The 23405-nt window shown below is 47.2% G+C and overlaps 1 protein-coding gene across 9 annotated transcripts in view; it reads left to right on the forward strand.

Moving 5' to 3' along the window:
• CHL1 (cell adhesion molecule L1 like) overlaps positions 1–23405 on the forward strand; it is a 96379-nt gene that overhangs the window by 31424 nt on the left and 41550 nt on the right. For all 9 annotated transcript variants that reach the window (XM_059664551.1, XM_059664552.1, XM_059664547.1 and 6 more), the window contains 3 exons: positions 13942–14116; positions 18948–19053; positions 19477–19664. In XM_059664551.1, the coding sequence (XP_059520534.1) occupies positions 14026–14116; positions 18948–19053; positions 19477–19664 (385 nt within the window). In that variant the 5' untranslated portion in view covers positions 13942–14025. The remainder of the gene's footprint in view (positions 1–13941; positions 14117–18947; positions 19054–19476; positions 19665–23405) is intronic.

The following is a 23405-nucleotide window of genomic DNA, read 5'->3' on the forward strand; positions in this document are numbered from 1 at the left end:
ACCTTCTGGTGCACAGGAGGACGCTCAGCCCACTGAGCCACCACTCGCCTCTCACTGGTCTCTGCACTCAGGTGTCACCCAACAACCATCTGCGGTGTGCGGTTACCTGCGCTTCCTGTGCGAGGTCTTGGGGACACATGAGTGGAGTATAAGTCCCCTCCCTTATGGGCTCACCCCTGTGGTTAGAAGCAGAATAAAAGGGAAATAACTCAGCAAGACAAGTGCTGTGTTGACAATGAAGCTCGGAGTTATGAGGGAGCGATGGGGTTACCTTAGATCAGTGGACCAGGAGGGACTCCAAGGTGACATTTCAGGGGGGACCTGCATGGGAAGGGGGGCCCCGAGCAGAGCTGGGAGTGAGGAAGTCGTTCATGCTGACTCCTCTCTGCGGCCCCCAGGCCTGTGTTCGGAGTGTAAGGGGCGATCGCTGCTGGACTTACCTGTCTGCACCTGGGAACCACACCAGGGGTTTGTGTGCAAGTCACCAGGGACCGTTCCAAACTCATTGACAAGTCTCGCTCTGTGGCTAGAGCATTGACCTGTTCACCACAAGGTCACAGGTTCGATTCCTGGTCAAGGGCACGTACCTGGGTTGCAGGTTTTTAAATATCATTTTTAAAAATAGATTTTTATTGATTTTTAGAGAGGAATGGAGAGGGATATACACACACACACACACACGTATATATATACATATATATGTATATATATATATATATATATATATATATATATATATATATATATATATATATATATTTTAAATAAAAGCAGGTGTGTGTGCTGCAAGGGAAAGGCTGGTTGCAAGGGTGACTGGATCCGGGCTTCATGAGCACATCATCAGCTTATGCCAGATGTGGATCAGCTCACAGTCAGTCTAGCATGGGAAGCAGAATCCTACAAAGGGAAGAATTCAATGTGATACTTCTCATTGTTCTCATTGGAAGATAGTGCAGCTGGAGATGCGGGCATTTTAGTGAAAGCTGATGAAGTCCCTCCCACCATTTTCTCTACAAAAATCATGGGCTTTTAGTGCCACTCGAGAAGGCAAAGTATATTTTTATGCTGCAATTAAGTGATTGAGGACAAAATGCAGTAGTCGTGAGAACGTGATCAGACGGATAAAGGAGCCGGGAAAGAGAACCATCTCAGTTCTCCCCTTAAATTCCCTCTCCAGCAGGGGAGTTAGACATGAAGCGGCCGGGCCCAGCTGTGCCTGGAGCTCCACCCTGGCTCCTCCCAGCGCTGCTCTCAGGTTATTTAGACTCTGCCTCAGTTTACTCAGCTGTAGAATGGGGGTATTGACAATTCCTGCCTTCTGGGGGTAACATGCATCCTCCATAGCCCGTGCCTGACAAGGGACAGCTCCGTCATCAGCAGCGTTATTCCTCCAGAAATGACATAGCCAGGACCGGAGCCAGGGTTTCCCTTGCTCCAGAGTCACTGCTGAGGGGGACCTGCCTGGTGCTTGGTGGGAAAGGCCGGGGAGGGGCCAGTGCGCCTGCCTCCTGATGACTCTGTTCAGGTTCCCCTGTTATGTGTCCCACTTTTATAATCCCACTTTTATAATGGATCAAGATTACAATGATGAACAATAAATGAACAAATTCATCATGGACCTGATTCATGAAGCCCATTACCCCCATTTTCACAATCCTGGTTCACAGGCTCTCACAGCTGGGCTCTTGAGCCCACAGCTGGGCCCTTGAGCTCACAGCTGGGCCCTTGAGCCCACAGCTGGGCCCTTGAGCTCACAACAGGAAAACTGGCTCCCACAGCTCACCTTATGAATGTCACCTTTGCATATTGCAGTACTCCTTCCGCGGCAGGACTTTTACTCCAGGAGCCCAAGTGCTTGCTCTGTATCAGTGTGAGACAAAAGAAAGAGAAGCTGACGGGGTTCATCCCGCACTTGTCATAATATTAAAACTCTGCTACTTCTTATCTCACTCCTCACTGCATCTTCTGCTCTGAACAAGCTCTTGGGATGATAAGGCTGTTTCTAGCAATTTCTCTCCCCAGAAACGCTGACTGGGGTTTAAATCCTGTGAGCATCTGAGTGGCAGACTCATCGCTCTCCTTAAAGATGCTCAGGTCGGGAACCTGCAGGGCACCGCGGGCTGCAGGCAGGGCCGCCGCTGCCTGGATGGGACCCAGTCGTTCAGGCCCGGAGCGGCGACACAGTTACCTTGGACCACACGGCTCTGTTCCCTCTAACATTTACTTATTTATTGCCAGTTTACTTACGGGAATCAAGGGTCCACTTTTATACTTTCAGTAAATCCTTTAAAAAAAATTTCTCTTTATTGTTGAAAGTATTACATATGTTCCCCTTCCCCCCCATCGGCCCCCTCCTCTCCACTCCTCACCCCCCAGGCCTTTACCACACTATTGTCTGTGTCCATGGGTTATGCATATAAGAATACAAGGTCTTTGGTTAATCTCTTCCCACCCTCCCCTGCCTTCCCTCTGAGATTCTTCGGTCTGTCCCATGCTTCTCTCTGGATCTATTTTGTTTCTCAGTTTATTTTGTTCATTAGATTCCACATCTGAGTGAGATCATGCGATACTTGTCTTTCTCTGACTGGCTAATTTCACTGAGCATAAAGGTAATTCTTTTCCACATAAATTATTGTATCAGAAACGCTGTCCGTAGCTCCACCGTGGAAATTAGCAGCCAGTATAATGGCTCACTGTGAGTCGCCACGCCCAGGAGGTGAATCTTGTTGGGGGGGAATTGATATTCTTACCTAAACAAAGTGCCAATGCTTTTTTAATGGTTTTTATCAAACTGACTTATGGGCTTATCATAGACCCAGTCAATGTTTATTGATTGGTTGTGGATCTAAATGCATAGACACAGCACACTGCTTTAGGCTAATTTACTAAATAAACATTGTCCTGCTTTTCAATAGTAGAGTCTCGGGACCTTGGTGAAGGCTTAGAGACGCTGACTGAGGTAGAAACTATTCCAGAAATCTTTCTCAGCTGGAAGAGAAATGCCGAATTCTGCGCCAGCAGGGTCGTTCCCCCGTTTTCCTGAAAAAAGAAGTGTGAAACAGAGACAACACCTATGGGCTACGTACGCAGAAATTCCAGCCAGGCAGGGTGCGTCCAGGTGTTTGGTGAGACACCGGCTAATCCCCACGTCCCCTCTGTGCTCCCGTCAAAGATTCCGTGAGGGTCTGAGCCATGGGGACACGTAGACTTCACTGAACACACCACGTGTGTGCTGTGTGCTTCCTGCTGCCGGGCTGGGGAGGCTACGGAAGATTCTAGAATGACAGCCAGAATCCAGGTAGTTTTCAGTCTTCTGACTTAAGTGGAGAAAGAAATGAATCAGAACCCCTGTTACCCACGTGGTATCACTTAACTGGTGTGCTCAGAAAAGCCCACCCGCTGGATGACATGTTTGCCTGATGGTGTAAACAAGGACCACTCCCTCCTTTTCTTTCTTTTTGGGTGTTTCAGCCGTAAGTGAATCTCCACGTGTCATTCTGTGTGTAAGGTACACTCTGCCCCCCCCCCCCCCCAATCCCCTCGCTCATCTAACAGGTTTAGAGAAAGGGCTGGGCTTTGCGTTTGGGGGGAGGCCTGAGGGACTGAGGAGGAGCTGGGAGTCCAAACCCCCCTTACAGGACCGGCCGCCACACCAAAGTGCCAGGGCAGACGCTGAAGCGCACACGGGGTTTAACCGGGAGGGTTTCTGACGCCCAAAGCCGCAGAAGAGCAGCTGCTTAAACACGCGTGCCCTTTGAGGAGGGAGAGAAAGGGATTTATGTGCAAGACTTAAACAAAAGCAATCCCACAGGTGGGGCGACGTCATGAGAAGGGGTGCTGGACTAGGAACTATCCAACACTGTGTGCTTTGAAAGTGTGGGGGAGGGAAAATAATTTTATTTCGACCCTTTTTGGTTTTCTGCCGAGGCCCCTATAATAAAGATAGATTGACCGGAGAAAAACCAGATACTTTTAATAACATGGGGGATGCCCGGGGGAACCGAGTAACTTCCAAAGATGGTCCAACCTGTCTCCTGAGCTGAAGGCAGTGTTGGGTGGGGAGAGGAAGGCGGCTGTGGGCGGCCAGGAAGACAGTACGCAGAGGACCGCTGCTAGGTGAGGGTTTGCTGCGATTTCAGCTCCTCTTCCTCCTCCTCCCCCTGGTCCAGTGAGCGTCTGAGACCCCTTTCCAATGAGATAATGTCTCCCACAGAAGGGCAGGTTATCCATTTTTAAAAGTTGATTCCAGAGAGGAAGGGAAAGGGAGAAAGAAACATCAATGTTGAGAGAGAATCATGGATCACCTGCCTCCTGCACACCCCCACTGGGGATTGAGCCCACAACCTGGGCATGTGACCTGACTGGGAATCGAAAGGTGAGATCTCCTGGTTCATAGGTCGACGCTCAGCCACTGAGCCACACCGGCCGGGCAGCTCTCTGCTTTTAGAGCTTCGCCTGTGCCTGCTGTTTCCTGGAAATGATCTGACTAACGTACCCTATGCCAAACCCTTCTCCCCTTCAGAAGCCGTTGCTGGGCTCCGAGTCACCCACCAGGGCCTGTGGGCCCGAACACTTTCCCTTCTTGTCTCTAGTTTCTTCGGCCGCTCTAATAAGTACATTGACATGAGACAGGTGAACGGGAGAAAAGCAAAGTTAACTTCCTGTGTGCGGAACCGCAAGACATGGGACTGGGCGAGCGGGGCAGTGGAGGCTGAGGGGTGTCCTGAGCTAAGGAGCTGGGGGACCTCCCGGGGGGAGGCCATTCCCAGGACAGAGGAAGAGCAGCTGCGTGGTAACCGGAGGGCGCTGGGTCATGCCTCCTACGGGCAGTTCTCAGCCGAGAAGCAAGCGACAGGGACGACGTGTGGGAGCCCCTTCCCTCCCCTGAGTGGCACCCCGCGATGGCGGTGGTTTCCAGTTGCTCCGAGAAGCACGCTTTGGGAATCATGTTGCTTATTGCCAAGGCTCGGTATTGCCTAGTTCAGTGGTCGGCAAACTGCGGCTGGCGAGCCACATGCGGCTCTTTCGCCCCTTGAGTGTGGCCACGAAGTTTCAATCGCACTGTACGTGCGCGCCCGCACGTGGTATTTTGTGGAAGAGCCACACTCAAGGGGCCGCAGTTTGCCGACCACGGGCCTAGGTGAAGTGTAAGGAGAAAGTTGTGGAATTCTTGCCGTGAAACCACGGCTTCTAAAGACGCACCGTGCCCCGTGGTAGTTAACGTTGTTGTCGTGCAGTAACTATGGAAACTGCTCCCTGTCTGGGGCCCCTCCCCCTAAAAGACAGCAAGTCGGGAGCTTTTATTTATCAGTTACTCTCCAGTAAATTAGTGTGAGGTCTCATTCAAGGGATGGATCCCCTACAAGGAAGAAATTAACATGGCTCACCGTTTACCTCAGGTTTCATCAAAATATTTACATAACGCCTTGTCACTGCCGCTTGCTAGCCACTCAGGTGATTTTAACAAGTAGTCACCAAATACAATGTGAGAGAAAGTTGCCGTAGAGTAGACGAGTGTTCTTTGGATTGAGAACTAGTCAATGAATGAATTAATGTCAGGGAAGTTGACAAACGCAAGAACATTCATAATGTTGGCCATGACCTCTGTTGCCAAGATAAAGTGATGGCCAGAGAAGCTGGAGATCTTTCCGTCTCTCCCAAAATGAGGTCAGAATACCCAGTAAGTCATGACTGCCCCAGGAAGAGCCTTACCTGAGTTCTTACAGATCATCCTTACCTGAGTTCTGTGCAGATCACTCAGTAACTCGCCATCTTCACGTAACTGAATATCATCGATATATGATGGCATGTATGTAACAGTGGACAAATCATGCACTGTATTGTAGGGTACATATATTTCTCTAGAAAACTGTCAGGAAGTGTTCACACCTTGTCTAGAGAGGGAGAGGGGAGATGTGATCTTTAACGCTCATTCTTGATCTAATTTTTAAAAATAGTCTCTATATTAATATATTTAATATTTTCTTTGGGGATTTTACAGGGATTCACTTTTATTGTGAAATACACAAAAGCTAATTTAAAATGGTATGTGAAAATGAAAACAGAGTATAATTTTTTTTAAAATTTAGTATTAGAAGCAAAAGGCATGGCATTAATTTCTCTTTCTGACATATATCTTGGAGTGAGCCGTGTTGCTCTGGCCCACAACATTGTGTCTGACTGTCATCAATCAGTTCAGAAGGACACATGGGCTGATACTGCCTGTGGGTCCCTATTTCTTATTCATGGGAAGTGACTACAGGATGTGAAGGGTCCACAGACCTAGGTCAGCAGCCCAGGAATCTGCACGAACTTTCACAAACTGCAGAGGTCATAGGTCGGCTCTGTCGGCGCTAAATCCATCGCCGTAGTGACCATGAGCCAAAGCAAATTGTAAGCTGTTTATAAATTTCTCTTAAGTACCAAGAAATCGAACTTGGTATTTCATGACTTGAGTAGAACAAGATGGCGTCTTAGGATTTATAGAGCAATAAGCTTAATGTTGCTAACACACCTAGGCATTCGTGCATCTATTAGACTACTTGCCACAAAAGACCTATACGTCGGATTTGGATTTAAATAAAGAAATGCCACTTGGACAACCTCTGGCCTGGGATTATGCGTAAGTTTATCCCTTTCCTGTGCCCCGACCTCTCGCTCGCTGTGGGTTTGCTTCATCATGGTCCCCCTGAAAGTTCTGGCTTCACAAGAGGTATGTTTCTATGAATTATAAATTTGAAGAGAAACTAAGTCTAAAGTTTTAGTATCACTATCCAGCCATCACCATTTTTAAGCAATAAATTGCCCTGGATGCCTTTGCCTCAGGGAATGAACAAAGAAATGTGGGCACGAAACAAAAGAGATGAAAAAATAGCAGAGGGCTGGGAAATAGTGACAGAAATCAGAGTGGGCACCCCCCCAGCCCCCTGCACTCTGGGCCCCCCTTCCTCACACGGCCTTGTCCCCGGAAGGTTATCAGCGTCTGGTCACGGGCTTCATGTCCATGCAGCTGATAATGAGGATGACCTGCTGCTCGCTGTCAGAGCCGAAAGTCCCTGTTGACGATCGAGTGCCTGTCGTTGCCGTTCATTCCGTAACGCCCTCGCCTGGTCTCAGGTTAAGGTTAATGGTGTGTCTTCAGATTTATACGCGCATCTAATTGGATAAAACCTCCACCCGGAACGTTTACGGCATGTCCTCATGTCTGATGTCTGCGGCCTGGCTCAGTCCGCCCTGTGCGTGTGTGTATCTTTGGGCTCTGTCTGTAGATACTGGTAGTTTCCGAGGCGTAGAGGAAGATGGGGTGCGCTGTCCTTCTCTCCAGTAACCCGTCCAGCAGGTGCTTCGTGACCGTGTTCGGCTGAGGTTTCCCAGGTGAACAAATACTCATCAGCTGGACTCCCCTGCTCCCTCACGTCTGCTCACACGCGTGCGCACACTCCACACGCGTGTGGTTATGCCCCCACCCCACTGTCAGCTCCAGCTCGGCGGAGTCCCAGCTGGTAACCTTTGAGGCATTGCTTTTTTTTTTTGGTTTGTTTAATTTTAAAATTAAAAAAATTTAATTACGGTTGACATTCAATATTATATTAGTTTCAGGTGTACAGCATAGTGTTTAGATGTTTATATAGCTTCTGAGTGATCCCTCTCCTAAGTCTCATCCCCCCCTCCCCCCAGCACCACGCATAGCTATCACAATATTACTGACTGTATTGGCTGTGCTGTGCTCTATGTCCTGTGACTATTCTGTAACCACCTTCACTTTGTTCCCTGGCTCCCCCACCCCCCGCCCCTCTAGCAGCCACTGGTATGTTTGTTCTCCGGGTCTGTGAGTCCTTTGGGGTTTATTTGGGGCATTGCTGATAGAACTCAGCAAGGAAGCGGACCCAGGGCAGAGGCTGTGAGGTTCTGGCCACAGGAGTGCGCTCCCCACCCAGTCACCCCATGTTGGGTGTCTGACAGACTTTTCTAGCGAACCCGCCTGTAGCTTGAACACCCCATGTTTTGCGATGGGACATTCTCCTAACATCTAGTATGCGGATGAATAGGCCTTCTGATATTTAAAAAATAAAGATAGCTGTAGTAGCCAGTTTCGCCACATTTGATTAGACATGTAGAAGAGTTTCCATGAAAACCTTTCAAATGTTACCTCAGTACAGCAAGGGATCGATTAAAATCCAGCCACGTCCACAGAACCCTCGCACAGTCGACGCGGAAGAAATCTAAAGCGAATCTGAGACAGCGTCACCCGTGGCTGCTCGTCACTTGTCAGGGCCACTCGGAGCTGTGGCTATAGCTGGCCTCCAGCAGGTACTGATAACATTAATGAGATTCATTGGGAGTTCTAGTCCTGTTAGCCTGTGCTATTGCAGCACACCTAGCAAGGTTTAGATCCATGTTGTACCTATCAAATCCGTATTTACTTTAGTAAGTAACTCAGAAAATTAATTTCTCCGTCGTCTTTCGATGAATGAGAAAGAAGGCTCTCTGGAATTTCGCTGGCTCTTACGTTGGCACCGAGTGTATTGTTGTAGACGTGTGGATGAAATTCACTCGCTCGCTCACTCAGACTCACTGATTGTCTCCTGCACTGTGGGCGGGCCGGGAAGGGCGGGAAGCTACAGTCTCATAGCCGCGGGCGAGGCAGGTGCGTGACATCTTGTGAGCCCTGTTTTCATTTCATAAGTCACAGTCCTCATTCAAAACATTTGATTCATACAGAAAAGTGGGAAACAGGTGAAAACCACCCAAAACATAGGCATATTTTAAAATCAGTTCTTTATGAATAAAAACATAATTAATAGCTATCATAAAACACTTGCCATGTAATTTGTTCATTTCTTTGAAACAATTCCAAATTCCGTGCTTCTGATTGTTTTTTTTATCAAAGATTCCCAGACTCAGTGGGCGCTATTTGCACTCATTCTTTATGTCATTGGTCTCTTGTTGGGGGTTCAGACAAGAGCTTCCCACCTGGAAGTACTTCCACCTGGAAGCACCCCCTTTCTTTTTTTGGACATTTCTTTTCTTGGCGTTGAACAAAGTTGAAATACATAAGGAATAAATGAAGAGAGAGTGAATGGAGGGAAGGTGTTGAAAGACCTGAGGAAAGTGGAAAGGAGAAAGTCGGTTCTGAGAGCTGAGGTTTGATGTAATGTCAGCTGCCCATCAATGGGGTAGTTGTTAGGCGCTGCTGGGGCCTCTGGTTTGGGGTTTTGTGATGCGGGGGCGGGTGGAGAGAAATGACAGCAGTTATGAGGGGCCTTTTTTAATGCAAGAACTTGCTTCCCAAAGTTGACCTTTGGTTATAGTCGTCAGAACTCACTCAGGTTTTCTCTCTTCCATATTTTGTAGTTTTCAAATTTTAGAAAATGTATCATTTATTTCAGATGAGAATATAATCCAAAAAGTTTTGACTCAAGTTAGAAGAGATGGAAACCTGTTGGTTGAGATTTTGACAGGTAGGATGTAAAGTTTTAGACTCTGTACTTGCAGATATTTTTTTTTTCCTTTGGAGAAAATATTTTTACTGTATTTTAGCCAATTTTTTAAGGAGATAATAGTCATTAACTGATGGAATTAGGAAAATTTCTATAGTTGTTCCATATATTTCTTACTTAATTTGATAGGCTTTATACTAGTGTTATTGTAACTGATGGTAAATAAATATCTTTAAACTTGAAGATTATTATATCCATTCAGACCTAACCCACACACCACCCGGGGGGAGATTCCACCTGGTTGGATCCAGTAGTTAGAGGCATACATACAGATCTCTCTCAGGAACTGGAAATCTCTGGGAATGAAGGCAGTGGACTGCTCCTGGGACGAGAACCTGTAAAAGGTGGAGAAGTGGTTACACGAATTTAAACTTACGTAAAAATTCACTGAGCTGTACACCTGAATCGTGTATGTTTTAGTGCATCTGTAACTGGACTATCAATGGGTCTGGGCTGCCCGTCACTACTGGAGCCAATTCAGCAGAGACAGGGTTGAATCATATATGAGTGTTTATTCCCATCCTGCCAGCAGCATGGGAGAGCAGCGGGTCATCCACAGAAATCTTCTCTCTACCCCACCATAAGCCACTGCTTGTGTTGGGTGGAAGGACAAAGATTACATGGGGAAGTAGGCACATGGGATCTTCAAAGGGCTGGCGGCTCTGCTTTCTGCAACAAGGTTGTTAATCTTTCCATGACCATAGGCAGCTCCCTGATGGGGAGGATGGGCTGCATTTCCAGGTGAGCTCCCAGGTCCCATACAACTCCAGCCAGGTTAGAATGTGCCTTCTCTAACCAGGACAAAACCATGGTAAACAGAGCAGGATTGATATTTCTTACAATTATAGCTGGTCCCCAATATTCTATTTCTGCCCCTATCACATCTGTGCTCTTCCTCAATTAACAAAAACTTCCCCCCTGGGCAGGACGGTGTACAAGGCACCAGGAACGGTGCTGAGCCAGCATGGAAGGCCAGGTCTCCTTTCCTGCAGCACACAGTCTGGATTTGGGTGGCTTCCTTTCTTTCCCTCTGTTAGGAAAGACTCTGAATTAAATGTCAGTACAGCATCTCCTCAGTAAGAATTTGTGTGTATGAGTAAATAAAAGGGGAAACCAAAAATATTGGTTACGTATGTGCAATTCTGTTCCAGCTGGAGCTCAACCTGCAGTCTCTTGCCATTTAATTAAATCAATGGTGTTATTAATGATACTGGTCTATCCAACATAATTATCAGTGAAAGCTGACATTTTCCCAATGCGATCAGGTTGCTTAGAGAAAAGTCTGCATTTCTTTGCTCTTCTGCGGAGGATGGATTATCGCTGGGAGCCACTCCTTTGTCACGTCAGTGACATGAAACAGTGTGAATGGATATGGCCAGATGTACAATATTCCCTTTGTTTTCAGAGCAGAAAGCCATTAACAGTTATCTCAGCATTCCTGTGTTTATGACACTTGTAAATTGATGCATGGTCTTCCCCAAGCAGGAGGCGGAACAAAAGCCTCTTAATTTTCTTTATGTTTATCCTTCCCCAGTTTCACGGTGTTGGGTGATGTGTGGGCTTCCTCCCTGGCAGCCCTGACTGCGGAACTGGGGAGGAGTCTCATGAGGGGACAGGTCCGCCCCATGGCCATCGCGAGCAGGTCCAGTGCCGGCCATCAGTGCTTGCTTCTGCAGCTCAGGGATTGCTGAGCCCTGTGTGCGGAAGGAAAATGAAATGTAAACCATCCTAAGTGAGAGCGCTGTCCCTGACTGTTATACTAACATAAACCTCCTCCGTCATTCTTAAATCTTCGCTTTGGATGCCATGGTCATAACGTATCCCTTCCTGCAACTGTAATGAAAGTTGCTGATCTGTTTCAAGCTTCCTGAGTACAAAAGTCTTGTTTAAAATTGAGATGCTCCGAGTTCATCCCAACATTAGAATTCAGTGTGGCCGGAACAGCACTTGATTCTCCGGTGGAGGGGTCAGGGTAGCCCCTTCTGCTCTGCACCCAGAGCCTCCTGTAGAGAGATGGCTGGTGGAGGGAGGAAGCAAAAAAAAAAAAAAAGAAAGAAAGAAGAAGACTTCATGGACACAGACAACAGTGTGGTGATTCTCAGAGGGGGGGGGGGGGGAGGTGGAAGAGAGTAGAGGGTGATCAATGGTGGTGGAAGGAGACGTGATGTGGGTGGTGAACACAGTGCGATACACGGTTGCCGTTAGTGTGCCGTGTACTTTCCATCCGTTGTTCTGTTATGTCTGACAAACATGTGACCTCACTTGACCTCACCCTATGCTACAGGCAGCGATGCTTCTGTCCCGTGTGCAGATGAGCCAGAAAGGTGGGCGCCCCCAGGCCGCACAGGAAGGCTGTGGATGTCACCTGCTGACTCAGGGCCGTGTCTTACACACGTCACGCTCCTGTTCACTGGTCAGCAGGCCAGAGTGCCTTTGCGTGTAGAGGGAGGCCGGGCGAATGGACAGAGGCCAAGTCCCCCCCACCCCCCCACACACACACTTCTTAGAGCAGAGGATGAATGTAAGTGAGTGGTTCTGTTTGAGGAAGATGTGGGCAATTGGAGGCCCCTGAAACATGGAGGATGCACGTGTGTTAGGGGCTGTCGTTCTGGAGAAACAAGGGCTGATTTTCCGTGTCGTCATGTTGGGGCACTCCTGTGCAGTATGCATGTCGGCCCGTGTTTCCGTTCTGGAAACAAGCGTGTTCTAAATCCCGATCACACTAATCTCTCCAGGGCACCAGAGTCCGGCGAGAAGGGTCCCCTTTGGCCACTAAGACATCTGTTTCCTTTGAGTTCCATGTCAGGATGACCTCTTCCTCCCCAGGATGAGTGGGGAGAGGAGGGCGATGTAAACCACCAGGTCCAATTCACGAAAACTCATTGGTTCTTTTTCTTGACCAGGGGTGATGTCATTGGACCCGACCAGTCAGACATCAGCTTGAGGTCACTGGCTCTCAGACATGTTTTAGTGTATTTTCTTGTCTTGGTTCCAACTCCATCCTGAGATTCCATGAATGCTTTCATCGGGTGTGCGGCCTCAGACTCAGATTCTTGGAAGAAAGATGGATGGGAATATAATTGTGTAGCTATCTTTCTGTTTCAAAGTGTACTTACTGCCCAGCTGGTGTGGCTCAATGGTTGAGTGTTGACCTATGAACCAGGAGGTCATGGTTCAGTTCCCGGTTAGGGCACATGCCTGGGTTGCTGGCTCATTCCCCACTGTGGGGCATGTAGGAGGCAGGTGATCAATGATTCTCTCTCCTCATTGATGTGTAGTGATGTGGGTGGTGACTATGGTTTTTTAAAAATACATTTTTATTGATTTCTGAGAGGAAGGGAGGGGGAGAGAGAGATAGAAACATTAATGGTGAGATAGAATCATTGATCAGCTGCCTCCTGCACACCCCACACTGGGCATCGAGCCCGCAACCTGGGCATGTGCGCTGACTGGGAATCGAACTGTGTCCTCCTGGTTCATAGGTCGATGCTCAACCACTGAGCCACACCGGCTGGGCCCTTACAGTCTCATTTTAAGCCAGGAGCTCAATGTTCCTTTCTTTTTGTGGAAGAGACTTTCTTGGATCAAGACCATGTCGTTACAAAAGGCAGATCATTGCTACTGAGCAATTAGCACCCAAGGCTATTTGTCTGTGGCTGTTAGAGGCACCGGGAGATTAATTGAAACAGCCGGCCCTCCCTTACGAGGCCCCTGGTTGTTTCTGTGCTCCGTTTCAGGGTAGGATGATGTATTAATCTGGAAATGTGGTTTCCTAATAGCATCATGGTTTTGAAAGCCTTTCCCTTCACAAATAGGACAGCTCATTAAACAGGCACATGCAATGGCCTTAAAGAAATCGGCATTGAATATTAATGGCAGAGAATATTAAATAATAGATTGCAGGTGACGAGTGATACATAGCTCTAAACAGTGAACTCGGATCACTGTTCTCGATGTGTTTCGAAGCGAGAAGGACCAGGAAACTTTGAAGGACAAGGCATTACCGTGTTTCCCTCATACTTTCCCCCTTAGAAACAGCCACACAGTTGGTGTCCCCAAGCTTTTCCCAGTGGGTAGAACTAGTGTTTGCAGTTTGGCAACGCTCAGCTTTTCATAATGAAAGCAGTTGTAATTTTTAACACATTTTATTTTGTGGATCGGAGTCATTCTTTCCGTAAAGACACATTTGAAAATATTTTTTACTACTAATGGAAGCCCTATCCAGGCCACCAATGGGTGTGTCTCTCTCACACCAATGTTTCTCTCTCTCTGTCTCCACCCCTCCCTTCCATTCTCTCTAAAAAATCTATGGAAAAATATCCTCGGGTGAGGATTAACAACAACAAAAAACAGAAAAATATATTTAATTTCTGTGATGTTGACATTTTAGAGTATATAGCTTCCAGTCTGTGTTAGTCTGTATTTTTTTCTGCATTTCCAGGTCAACCCCATTCCCCTCCGTTTTCACCGGAAGGACAGAGGGAACAGAGTCCCGTCCTCTGCGCGTCCTCCTCCCGGAAGAGCAATGGAGCGGCTGCCCGGTGCCGGCGGAGCCGTCTTCTCTCTCCTGTCCCTCCTCTTGCATTTCGCCAGCGCCTCTGAGATCCCGCTCTCAGGTAGGGTGACGGCGTCAGTACCGGCTCTCGGGGATCTCATGTGCACTTTGATTTCACGTCGGACATGTCTAGATTGAGGAGGCGTTTCGACCATATCTCTGTGTATTTCCCAGCACTCCGTCAGAATCTGCCTGTGTCTTCCTCGGTGTTCGCGTGGCTTGCACTGCGCTGCCCGGCGCCATTCCTCACAGCCCAGGCCTTTTGCCGCCCTGCAGGCTTGGCCTATGGGAACATAGGCTAGAGATCAGGAGGTATTTTGCCGTATAAGATAGTCTCAAGTACAACCAACAGCTGCTCCTTTTATATACTCAGGTTCGTTTATTTTAGGGACAAGTATGATTTAGAAATTACTGGTACCCAACCAATCATAACAAAAAAAGGAAATGAATAAACTTTGTGTTCTTTTAAAAAATGACTATATATGTAGGAATGAAAAATGAGATAGGAAAGTGTTAAGCAGCCGTTTTTATAGTGCGCACATACACACGTCCGACGGCACCCACTGCAGATGTAGGCACCTTGTCCTGTGAATTTACAGCAAGAGCTCCGTCTGTGGTTGTTATGGAAGTTTACATCCTAGCATATGTTGGTAAGATGAATGCAGATCTAAAAAATCATAAATCTGTTTAATTAAGTGAGAATAATTAAAAACTCAAAAAAAAACCAATGTGTCTGTGTAACCAGACAATCAGTGGGTCCGACTGCCTGTCACTACTTGAGCCAGTTCAGCAGAGACAGGGTTGAATCATATATGAGTGTTGATTCCAGTCCTGCTGGCAGCATGGGAGAGCAGGAGGTCATTCAAAAAAAATCTGCTCTGCCCCCCACCTCACTATAAGCCAGGTGTTAATATTGGGTGGAAGGACAAAGATTACATGGGAAGTAGGCAAAGGGTAGGCCCAATGGGCACTTTACAGGGAATAGGGGCTGGGGATCCTCAAAGGGCTAGTGATGTGCAAGGGCTGGGGGTCTTCAAAGGGCTGGCAGCTCTGCTTTCTGCAACAGGTTGTTAATCTTTCCATGACCATAGGCAACTCCCTGAGGGGGAGGACAGGTTGCATTTCCAGATGAGCTCCCAGGTCCCACATGCAGCTGCCAGCCAGGTTAGAATGTGGCTTCTTTAATCAAAATAAAACAATCATAGTTAACAGAACAGGATTAATATTGCCTACAATTCTAGCTGGTCCCCAACATTCTGTTTCTGCCCCTACATCTGCAAATGCATTGTATGTAGAGCGTGTTAACTCCAGTGTAGGAATTTGGGGACATTCCCTTGTGTGATAAGCTCATGGGACATAAAGAGACCCTTGAGAAGTTACTTAGATATTTTGTCCATGAAGTTCAAGGCTTATCCCCCTGGGTTTCCACCTGTGACTTTGAGAGTTATAAACAATGTGTGCTGGGGCTCCTGAGACTCTCCACCTTGGGAAGGGCCTCCAGGCCGTCCGAGTTCTGGAGAATTAGTCTGGGCCTCAGAAAGTCGAATACGCAGCTGCTAGCCCTTCAGAAACCCAGACAGTCCCCCTGTGACCAGAAGGGGCCGTCACTCCGGCCGAGTTAGCTAATGTGCTGGGAACCACTTTCCGAGGCTTCCTGAGGTTACAGGACATCACATACTGTGGGCCTGCACCTGAGGGCACCCCCCCCCCCATGAGAGTCACTTCCCCACTCTCCTGGGCAGGTTTCCCTGGCCCCCTGCTTGAGAAACCCCGCTGACCCACTCCCCAGACGTACAGATTCGAGGTTCTCTAAGTCGAGGTGAATCTGCCGGCTCACACACACTGTACTCCAGCCTCGCTGTAGAAATGCGGGGAAGGGCCTGAAAGAATTCGTCCTCGGAAGGTTCTTTTGCTTTGAGTAGCAGTGCCTCACTCGGAGCGAGTTCTCCGTGATCCTCCAGGGAAAGAGGCTCACTTCACACTTGACCCAGGCCAGTTCCCGACTCACAGTCTCCCTCCTCTCTGAGAACATCTGCTTCCTCTCCATCTTCCCTCCTCGGGTCCATTGGTGGTGAAGGTGTGAGATTTTTGTCTCCATCCGCAATGCTCATTTTCATTCCAGTTGTCTCAGCAACTTAGGCGTTTTCGTGGCGCACAGTCCTTCACCAACAATTGTTATAAAATATTAATGACTTGTTTTCAGAGCAAGTGAATATTACCCATTTATTTCAGGACTCTGGAGCAAATGAAACGGAGGCAGGTATTCAAATTGAATGCCAGCACGTCTGGTGTCTGTGTAATTGGCCTAATTATGGAGAAAGAATTTATAATGTAGAATATCTATTCTTATAAACACCCAGAGGTGGTGAGCTTCATTCCTGGAACAATTAGTTATGCCGAGACTTTACAACCTTAGCAAATTTAGGAGAGAATAATGCTCTCACAAACAAGTTGTTCACAAGCCATTAGCTGATATCTCAGGGACCGTGGCTATTGTGCGCCATTTATAACGGTAGTAAAATGTGAGTAACACGAATATGCATTCAGCTCAAGACCTGCTTGACTTAGACAGAGCATTAACCAGAAGCAAGGTAACTGTCCGTGCAGATATGGATGTTATTAAAATACTTACCAGTACCCAGTGGATAAAGCCTGAACCTAGGCTAATGCCCCTAAGTTAGTAAAACATGATTATCAGATTCATTAGGCACAGATACAGAAAACAGAATTTTAAAATTGGAAGTGGCATGGAGTTATTGTCCTAGGCTGAGCGTCCATGATAGGTGACCCTAGTACCTCTCCAGTCCCAGGGGCACATCCGGGCAGTCTGTGATCAGACCTTTCACAGTAACACCGCCTGGCATTGTTGCTTTTTGCTGCGCAAACAGGTGCTTTATGTTACAAAAGCAACGGGGGTAGTTGGTGTCACCCTGGCAGAGATCAAGGTGTTGGCAGCCAGCTGGGCCAGCAGGCAGGGTGTTCTGCACAACCATCTCCTCTCAGTAAAACAAAACAAAACAAAACAAATGTTTTGCTTAAGATTGTCCTTGTGCAGCCAGGCCAGTGTGGCTCAGTGGCTGAGCATCGACCTATGAACCAGGAGGTCACGGTTCAATTCCTGGTCAGGGCACATGCCTGGGCTGTGGGCTGGATCCCCCAGGAGGGGACGCCCAGGAGGCAGCCGGTCAATGATTCTCTCTCATCATTGATGTTTCTATCTCTCCTCTCTCTCCCTTCCTCTCGGAAATCAATAAAAAATAAATTTTAAAAAAGATGGTCCTTGGTGAAGCACTTAAACATTGCTGCTCTTATTCAGTGTCCTTTCTTGAGCACATTCTTCTTCATAATCTGTGGCTGAACCGGGACATCCACATAAAGTGGTTCTGCCTCTGACCAAGGCCCCAGGTGGTCCCATCCCTTCACCGAGTCGTGGCGTGAGCACCATTTTTACTCCAAAGAACACAACAGACCGAGATTACAGGAACGGGTACGTGGCAGATGTTACTCCCAGTGGATCAATGGACCCTGTCATGTCAAGGTGGACAGCTGACAATATGTGTTTCATTGATAAAATTAGCAAACCGATACTCTCCACTCGGAGCCTGACAGCTCCCCGACAGGGACGGCTTTTCTGGTCCGATCAGTGAGGATATTGACAAAAGTGAATTTGGAATACTGTGTAATGAAATATATCAGGATTGGCGGATGGCTGTCACTCAGGGAACCAATAATTTTCCCAAACGGTTATTGTGTGATGTTACCAGATTAGGTATGATTAAGAAGAATCCACGGATCAGACATTTTACGACAACAGAGTCTGAATAGTTTCTGGCTATGGTTTCAGACTCCGCATTGCAATGAAGAAACTGCCACTCTCCCCAGCCTTTTTGGCTCAGTGGATAGAGCATCAGCCCATGGACTGAGCGGTCCGGGTTCGATCCCGGTCAAGGGGCATGTACCTCGCTCAGTTACAGGCTCAATCCCGGCCCTGGTGAAGGTGTGTGTAGGAGGCAACCAATCAATGTGTCTCTCTCACATAGATGCTTCTCTGCCTGCCTCTCCCCCTCCCTTCCACTTTCTCTAAAAATCATTGGAAAAATATCCTTGGGTGCGGATTAACAAACAAAAACATTTGTATTAAATGTAAAAAAAAGAAAGAAAAAGAAACTGCCACTTGGTGGGTTTTGGTGCACTCTCTAGGGGACTATCCACAGTCACCAGATGGGACTGGAAAATATTTTACCCGCTCACGGACAGACCTGTGTGAGGCTGGGTTTTCTTCTTATCTTTATTATTAAAATATATATGTGTGTGTGTGTGTGTGTGTGTGTGTGTTACTGATTTCAGAGGAGAAGGAAGGGAGAGAGAGAGAGAGAAACATCAATGATGAGAGAGAATCAGCGATCAGCTGCCTCCTGCATACCCCACTGGGGAATCGAACCCACAACCTGGGTATGTGCCCTGACCGGGAATCAAACCAAGACCTCCTGATTCATAGGTTGACACTCAACCACTGAGCCACACCTGCTAGGCTATTTTCCTCTTTTTTTTCTTGAGATCTTTAAGCAAAACAATTTCAGCAACAGATTTGCTGCAGGCATATATGAGAACCCACATCTTCTAGGATATAAAGAGATTTGCAGCAAAATGAAACAATGCCAGGTCTCTTATTCTACTTTGTGTTTTTTCTTTTAATAAAACGTTATTTATTTCAACCTGTGATGGGATTATTTTTAATGGACTAATAAATATTTTAAGGATTTTTAGCTTTAATTTCTAATAAAATGGAATATACGACAACATGAAGCAGTGGCACCGAATTGCATTCCTTCCATGAAACCCATGGCACATGTGGTAACTAGTTAACCTCACTCAGTGTTTTCACCATTTAGTTCCACAGGTTCCAACCATCACAAAACAGTCAAAAGAGCAAGTCGCCTTTCCCTTTGATGAATATTTTCAAATCGAATGTGAAGCTAAAGGCAATCCGGAGCCAAGGTGAGCGGCCTCCCACCTGAGGCCTTCAGGTGTGAAATCCCCTTTCCTGCCGCTTCCTGGTTCAAGGCAGCCGTCCCCTCTCTGTAGCCTCACGTGGCGGGAGGGGGGTTGGGGGAGGGAAGAATGCTCTCTTTCATAGGGACACTGACCCTGCTCTCGAGAACCCCACCCTCGTGACCTCATCCTCTCCCATGGCCCCGCCTCTGACCCCATCACACTGGGGACTGAGCTTCAATTCAGGGATTTGGAGAGATTACACATCAGCCTACAGCCTCTTGTCAGATGTCTTCTCTGATGGTCCATGCAACATACTTTCTGCCAGAAATTAAATGTCCTGGTTTTGTCACTTCTGTGCATTGGTGTATAAATACTTGAATACAAGATATCGTTTTTCCACGTCCTTAAGCTGAGCTTTCGTTACAGATTTACGTGGACAAAAGATGGCAAGCCCTTTGACCTCTCCGACCCTCGGGTCATTGCCTCCAACAACTCAGGAACCTTCCGGATCCCAAATGAGGGGCAAATAGCTCACTTCCAGGGGAAGTACCGCTGCCTCGCTTCAAACAAGCTGGGAGTGGCTATGTCGGAAGAAATAGAATTTATAGTTCCCAGTGAGTATTACGGTGGAGATTTCAACTTACAGACGTTTTTGTCCAGTGCGCGGTAGGCGTTGTTCTGAGCTCTAATGAAACAACACATTATTTGTTTAATCAGCGCGTGTGCGCCTTATATCTTTTTTATAAGGGGAATTCTCTTCCAGGTCTTGACATGTAGAAGTGGATGGATGACCTTGAAAGCAATGGGAGGTTGCTGCACTCCATCCAGTAACCTTGTGTCTAATTTGGGGAAATGTAGTATCTATTGCCTCATGATGAGAACTAAGTTGCACATGGTATTAGTTAGGGTCAGCGAGTTATGCTGCAGTAACAAGTCATCCCCAAGCAGGGTTCACACAGGTCATTCCTAAATCTTGCAGTTCACTATGGGTGTGGCAGCTGTCCGTCGGAGCAGCTGTTCTGTTCCCCACACAGCCTCCTGGGCGACTCACCCTCATGCCGTGGCTGCAGCACGTGACCCTGGGCCACCAGGTTAGGGTCTGGGGCAGAGAGCATGAAAGCTTGCTTCTAGCGAGAAGTCACACAGGTAACTTCTAGAGGTGAGGTGGCTCAGAGCTAATCCTAAAGCGTACCTGACGTCACCGTGGGAGTCCCTCAGAAGATGCTTAGCAGTCATGCCTGCTGTAAACAGTAGTCATGGAAACTGCAAGCTGCTTACTCTGGAGGGGGTCATTGGTCAGTAACTATCACCAAAACTAAGACTGCATCACTGCCATGCTCAGGGGACCTCTGATGACCAACCATCACAACTGGCTATCTTCCCTGATCTTAGAGGGGGCAAGGTCATGTGATCCTAACCAGAGGCTCACAGAATAGATTCTTATGTAGAACGCTGTCACCAGCTGCCGTGTGGCAGTTTCTCCTCACGGAGTTCTAAACTTTGAAGAACTCAAAGAACATCAAAGCGCTCGCAGGATACAGCGGAAGAACAGGCACGCGCTTCTAAAACACACATGCACAACACGGGGGCCTTACCCCACAAGTCGGGGTGGGGACCGGATTGAAATGATTGCCGAGAACAGCTAGATCAATGTAGACTCTGCACGTTACGTGTGCACCTTAATATTTATAGAGTAATTACTCTAAAAGTATAGAAAAAATGATTATCAAACCATGTGGTGTGAGGAGGAGGAAGAAAAAGAGAGAAAATACAAAGTGAGATGAGCAGACATTTTAAAAACTAGAAATAAATTCAGGTATATATCACTGATTAAAGATAAAAGCAAATGGACTAAATGCTCCAGTTAATAAAAAGCCATAAGCCATTTACAGCATAACACACCTAAAGCACAAGGATACAGAACCGTTAAACCACAAGGTGGAAATGATAGCCCAGCCAAATGCTATGCCAACGAGAGCAGGCGTGGTTGAATTAACGCCAGGCACCTCAGACCTTCTTTTAAAAAGGCTCCCAGGCCGAAACTGGTTTGGCTCGGTGAATGGAGCATCGGCCTGTGGACTGAAAGGTCCCAGGTTCGATTCCAGTCAGGGGCATGTACCTTGGTTGCAGGCATATCCCCAGTAGGAGATGTGCAGGAGGCAGCTGATTGATTTTTCTCTCTCATCGATGTATCTAACTCTCTATCTCTCCCTTCCTTTCTGCAAAAAATCAATAAAAATTAAAAAAAAAATAAAATAAAAAGGCTTCCTGGATTAGTTCTAAGTGCACATGGCGATAAACTATGTGAAGAAAAATACAGAACCACATGGAGAAATAGACAAATCTATCATAATAATGAAAGACATTTCGCCTTATCTTTTCATTATTTGAGAACTCAAGCAGAAAAATCATCCATGCCAGGCACGTGGAAGTTTTAAAGACCCAGCCAGTGACCACGGCACAGCACGGTCGCTAAACCGGAAGAGCACATTTCCTCGACATTTGGTGATTTACTAGCTGGGAAGACAAGATGACCCTATGCAATTAAGTTAGAAATCAATAATGAAAAGAAAACTGGAAAAGTCTTATATCTTTGCAAATTAATAGCCATATTTCTAAGTACTTTCTAAGTGAAATGAGAGACGGCCAGGGCCCTGGAATGCGTTCTGAAGTGACGGTGGTGGAGATTCTGCACTGGACACTTGCTGGACGCGGCTAGAGCATTGTGTACGTGGACACACATTTCTCATCCTCACTGGTCTCAGAAGAGAGGGTGGTGGTTGGTGATGCCAGCTTCTTAGGTGTCATCGTGTTGAGATGAAAATGAACGCGCTAGCTTGAGGGGACAGTAAAGTCACAGAAAGGAGAGTGAAGGGGAGAATAATACAGACACCGAAAGCCAGTCCAACAGAGAGGCGTGAGAACTTCATAGCTGAAAGGTGTCCACGTGTATGAAAACCGTTTTCAAAGATTTACACAAATGGGGAAAATATCCGTCTTACGGGTCGAAAGACTAGGGAAGCTGAAATGTCGCTTCTCCATGAATTGATCTACAGGACAACTGAACAGAAGTCTCTGGTGGTTGCTTTGGTCTGTCTGTCTGTGGAGTGTGACCTACTGACTCAAGGATATGAGGGACAGAGGGGCCACTGGGTGGAATCTCTTGACTAAGGACAAGTCGGGGACGTGGCCCCGTGGAAAGACTGTGTCACTAGCCCGCGTGGCGGTGTGCAGGCCGTGGAACTGCACAGAGAACCGGGAAACAAACCCACGCAGCTCTGACAGAGGTGCGAAGAGCCAGCCGGCTTCTCTTTCGTTCTGGTTTTGAGACGGGAGGTGTGAAACGCTGACCATCCACGCAGACAGCCTTCCTCTGGAGCCCTCTCTCTCACCTCACGGAGATGCTTCCTTCCCGGTGGATTCAAGACGGCGCCGTGCGGTAGAGGAGTATTTTAACAATATTCCTGACGTCAGGGTCGGGAGGGTTTCTTCAACAAGACGTGTTAAAGCTCCACACACTGGGAAACACAGGAGTCCTGTCCCAGCCGGGAGAATGAATACATTGTTGTGTAATCAGACAAAAGTAGAGCCCAGCAGGGAAGACTGCTGAGCCTTGGGAATAGGTTGGACACACATGCACTGTGGTCTCATTTATGGGAGTTCAGACATCCATCAGAATGAAATATTGTGTAGGGGTGTCATTTTGGGTGGCAAACTTGTAGAGCAAAACAAGCGATGGATAAAAATAAAATGCAGGAGAGGAATGATCTCTCCTGGAATGAGCGGGGGACAGACAGGTTGTGGCAAGATTATGTTTTTTGTGTAAGGGGCGGTGGCTGAAAGAGTGTTCGTGGTATCTCTTTCCTTCTCGTTATCACTTGCGTTTGCTTTACAAAGGGCCTTTTGTGTACGTGAAGTGAATAAGTATGCAGGATGCCGATTTGTTGGAATTAGCCTTACTGAGCTGGTAGGTGAGACTTTGTAGCATAGTGACGGGCAGAGCAGTGACACATAAACTTGGAAATGACCTCAGGAGTTGGGGTTTGAAGTGACATTCAGTCGCAAGTGTTAATGAATTCTGGATCAGAAATTATCGCCATGGAAATTGTGGTTGAGGATGATAAAACTAGATCGATCTATCCATCCATCATCTATCTATCTATCTATCTATCTATCTATCTATCTATCTATCTATCTTCTATCTGTCTCCCTACCTACCTATCATCCATCTGAAATCAATTAGCTGAAATAAGATGAGAAAGAGAGAGGCAGGGAGGTTATTAAAAATCCCTGTAGAAGACATGGCGTTGGCTGGTCCCTACCCTGAATTCTGATGGTTGCTATGGAAACACAAA

The sequence above is a fragment of the Myotis daubentonii genome, chromosome 14 (genome assembly GCF_963259705.1).
Source record: "Myotis daubentonii chromosome 14, mMyoDau2.1, whole genome shotgun sequence".
NCBI classification, from domain to species: domain Eukaryota; kingdom Metazoa; phylum Chordata; class Mammalia; order Chiroptera; family Vespertilionidae; genus Myotis; species Myotis daubentonii.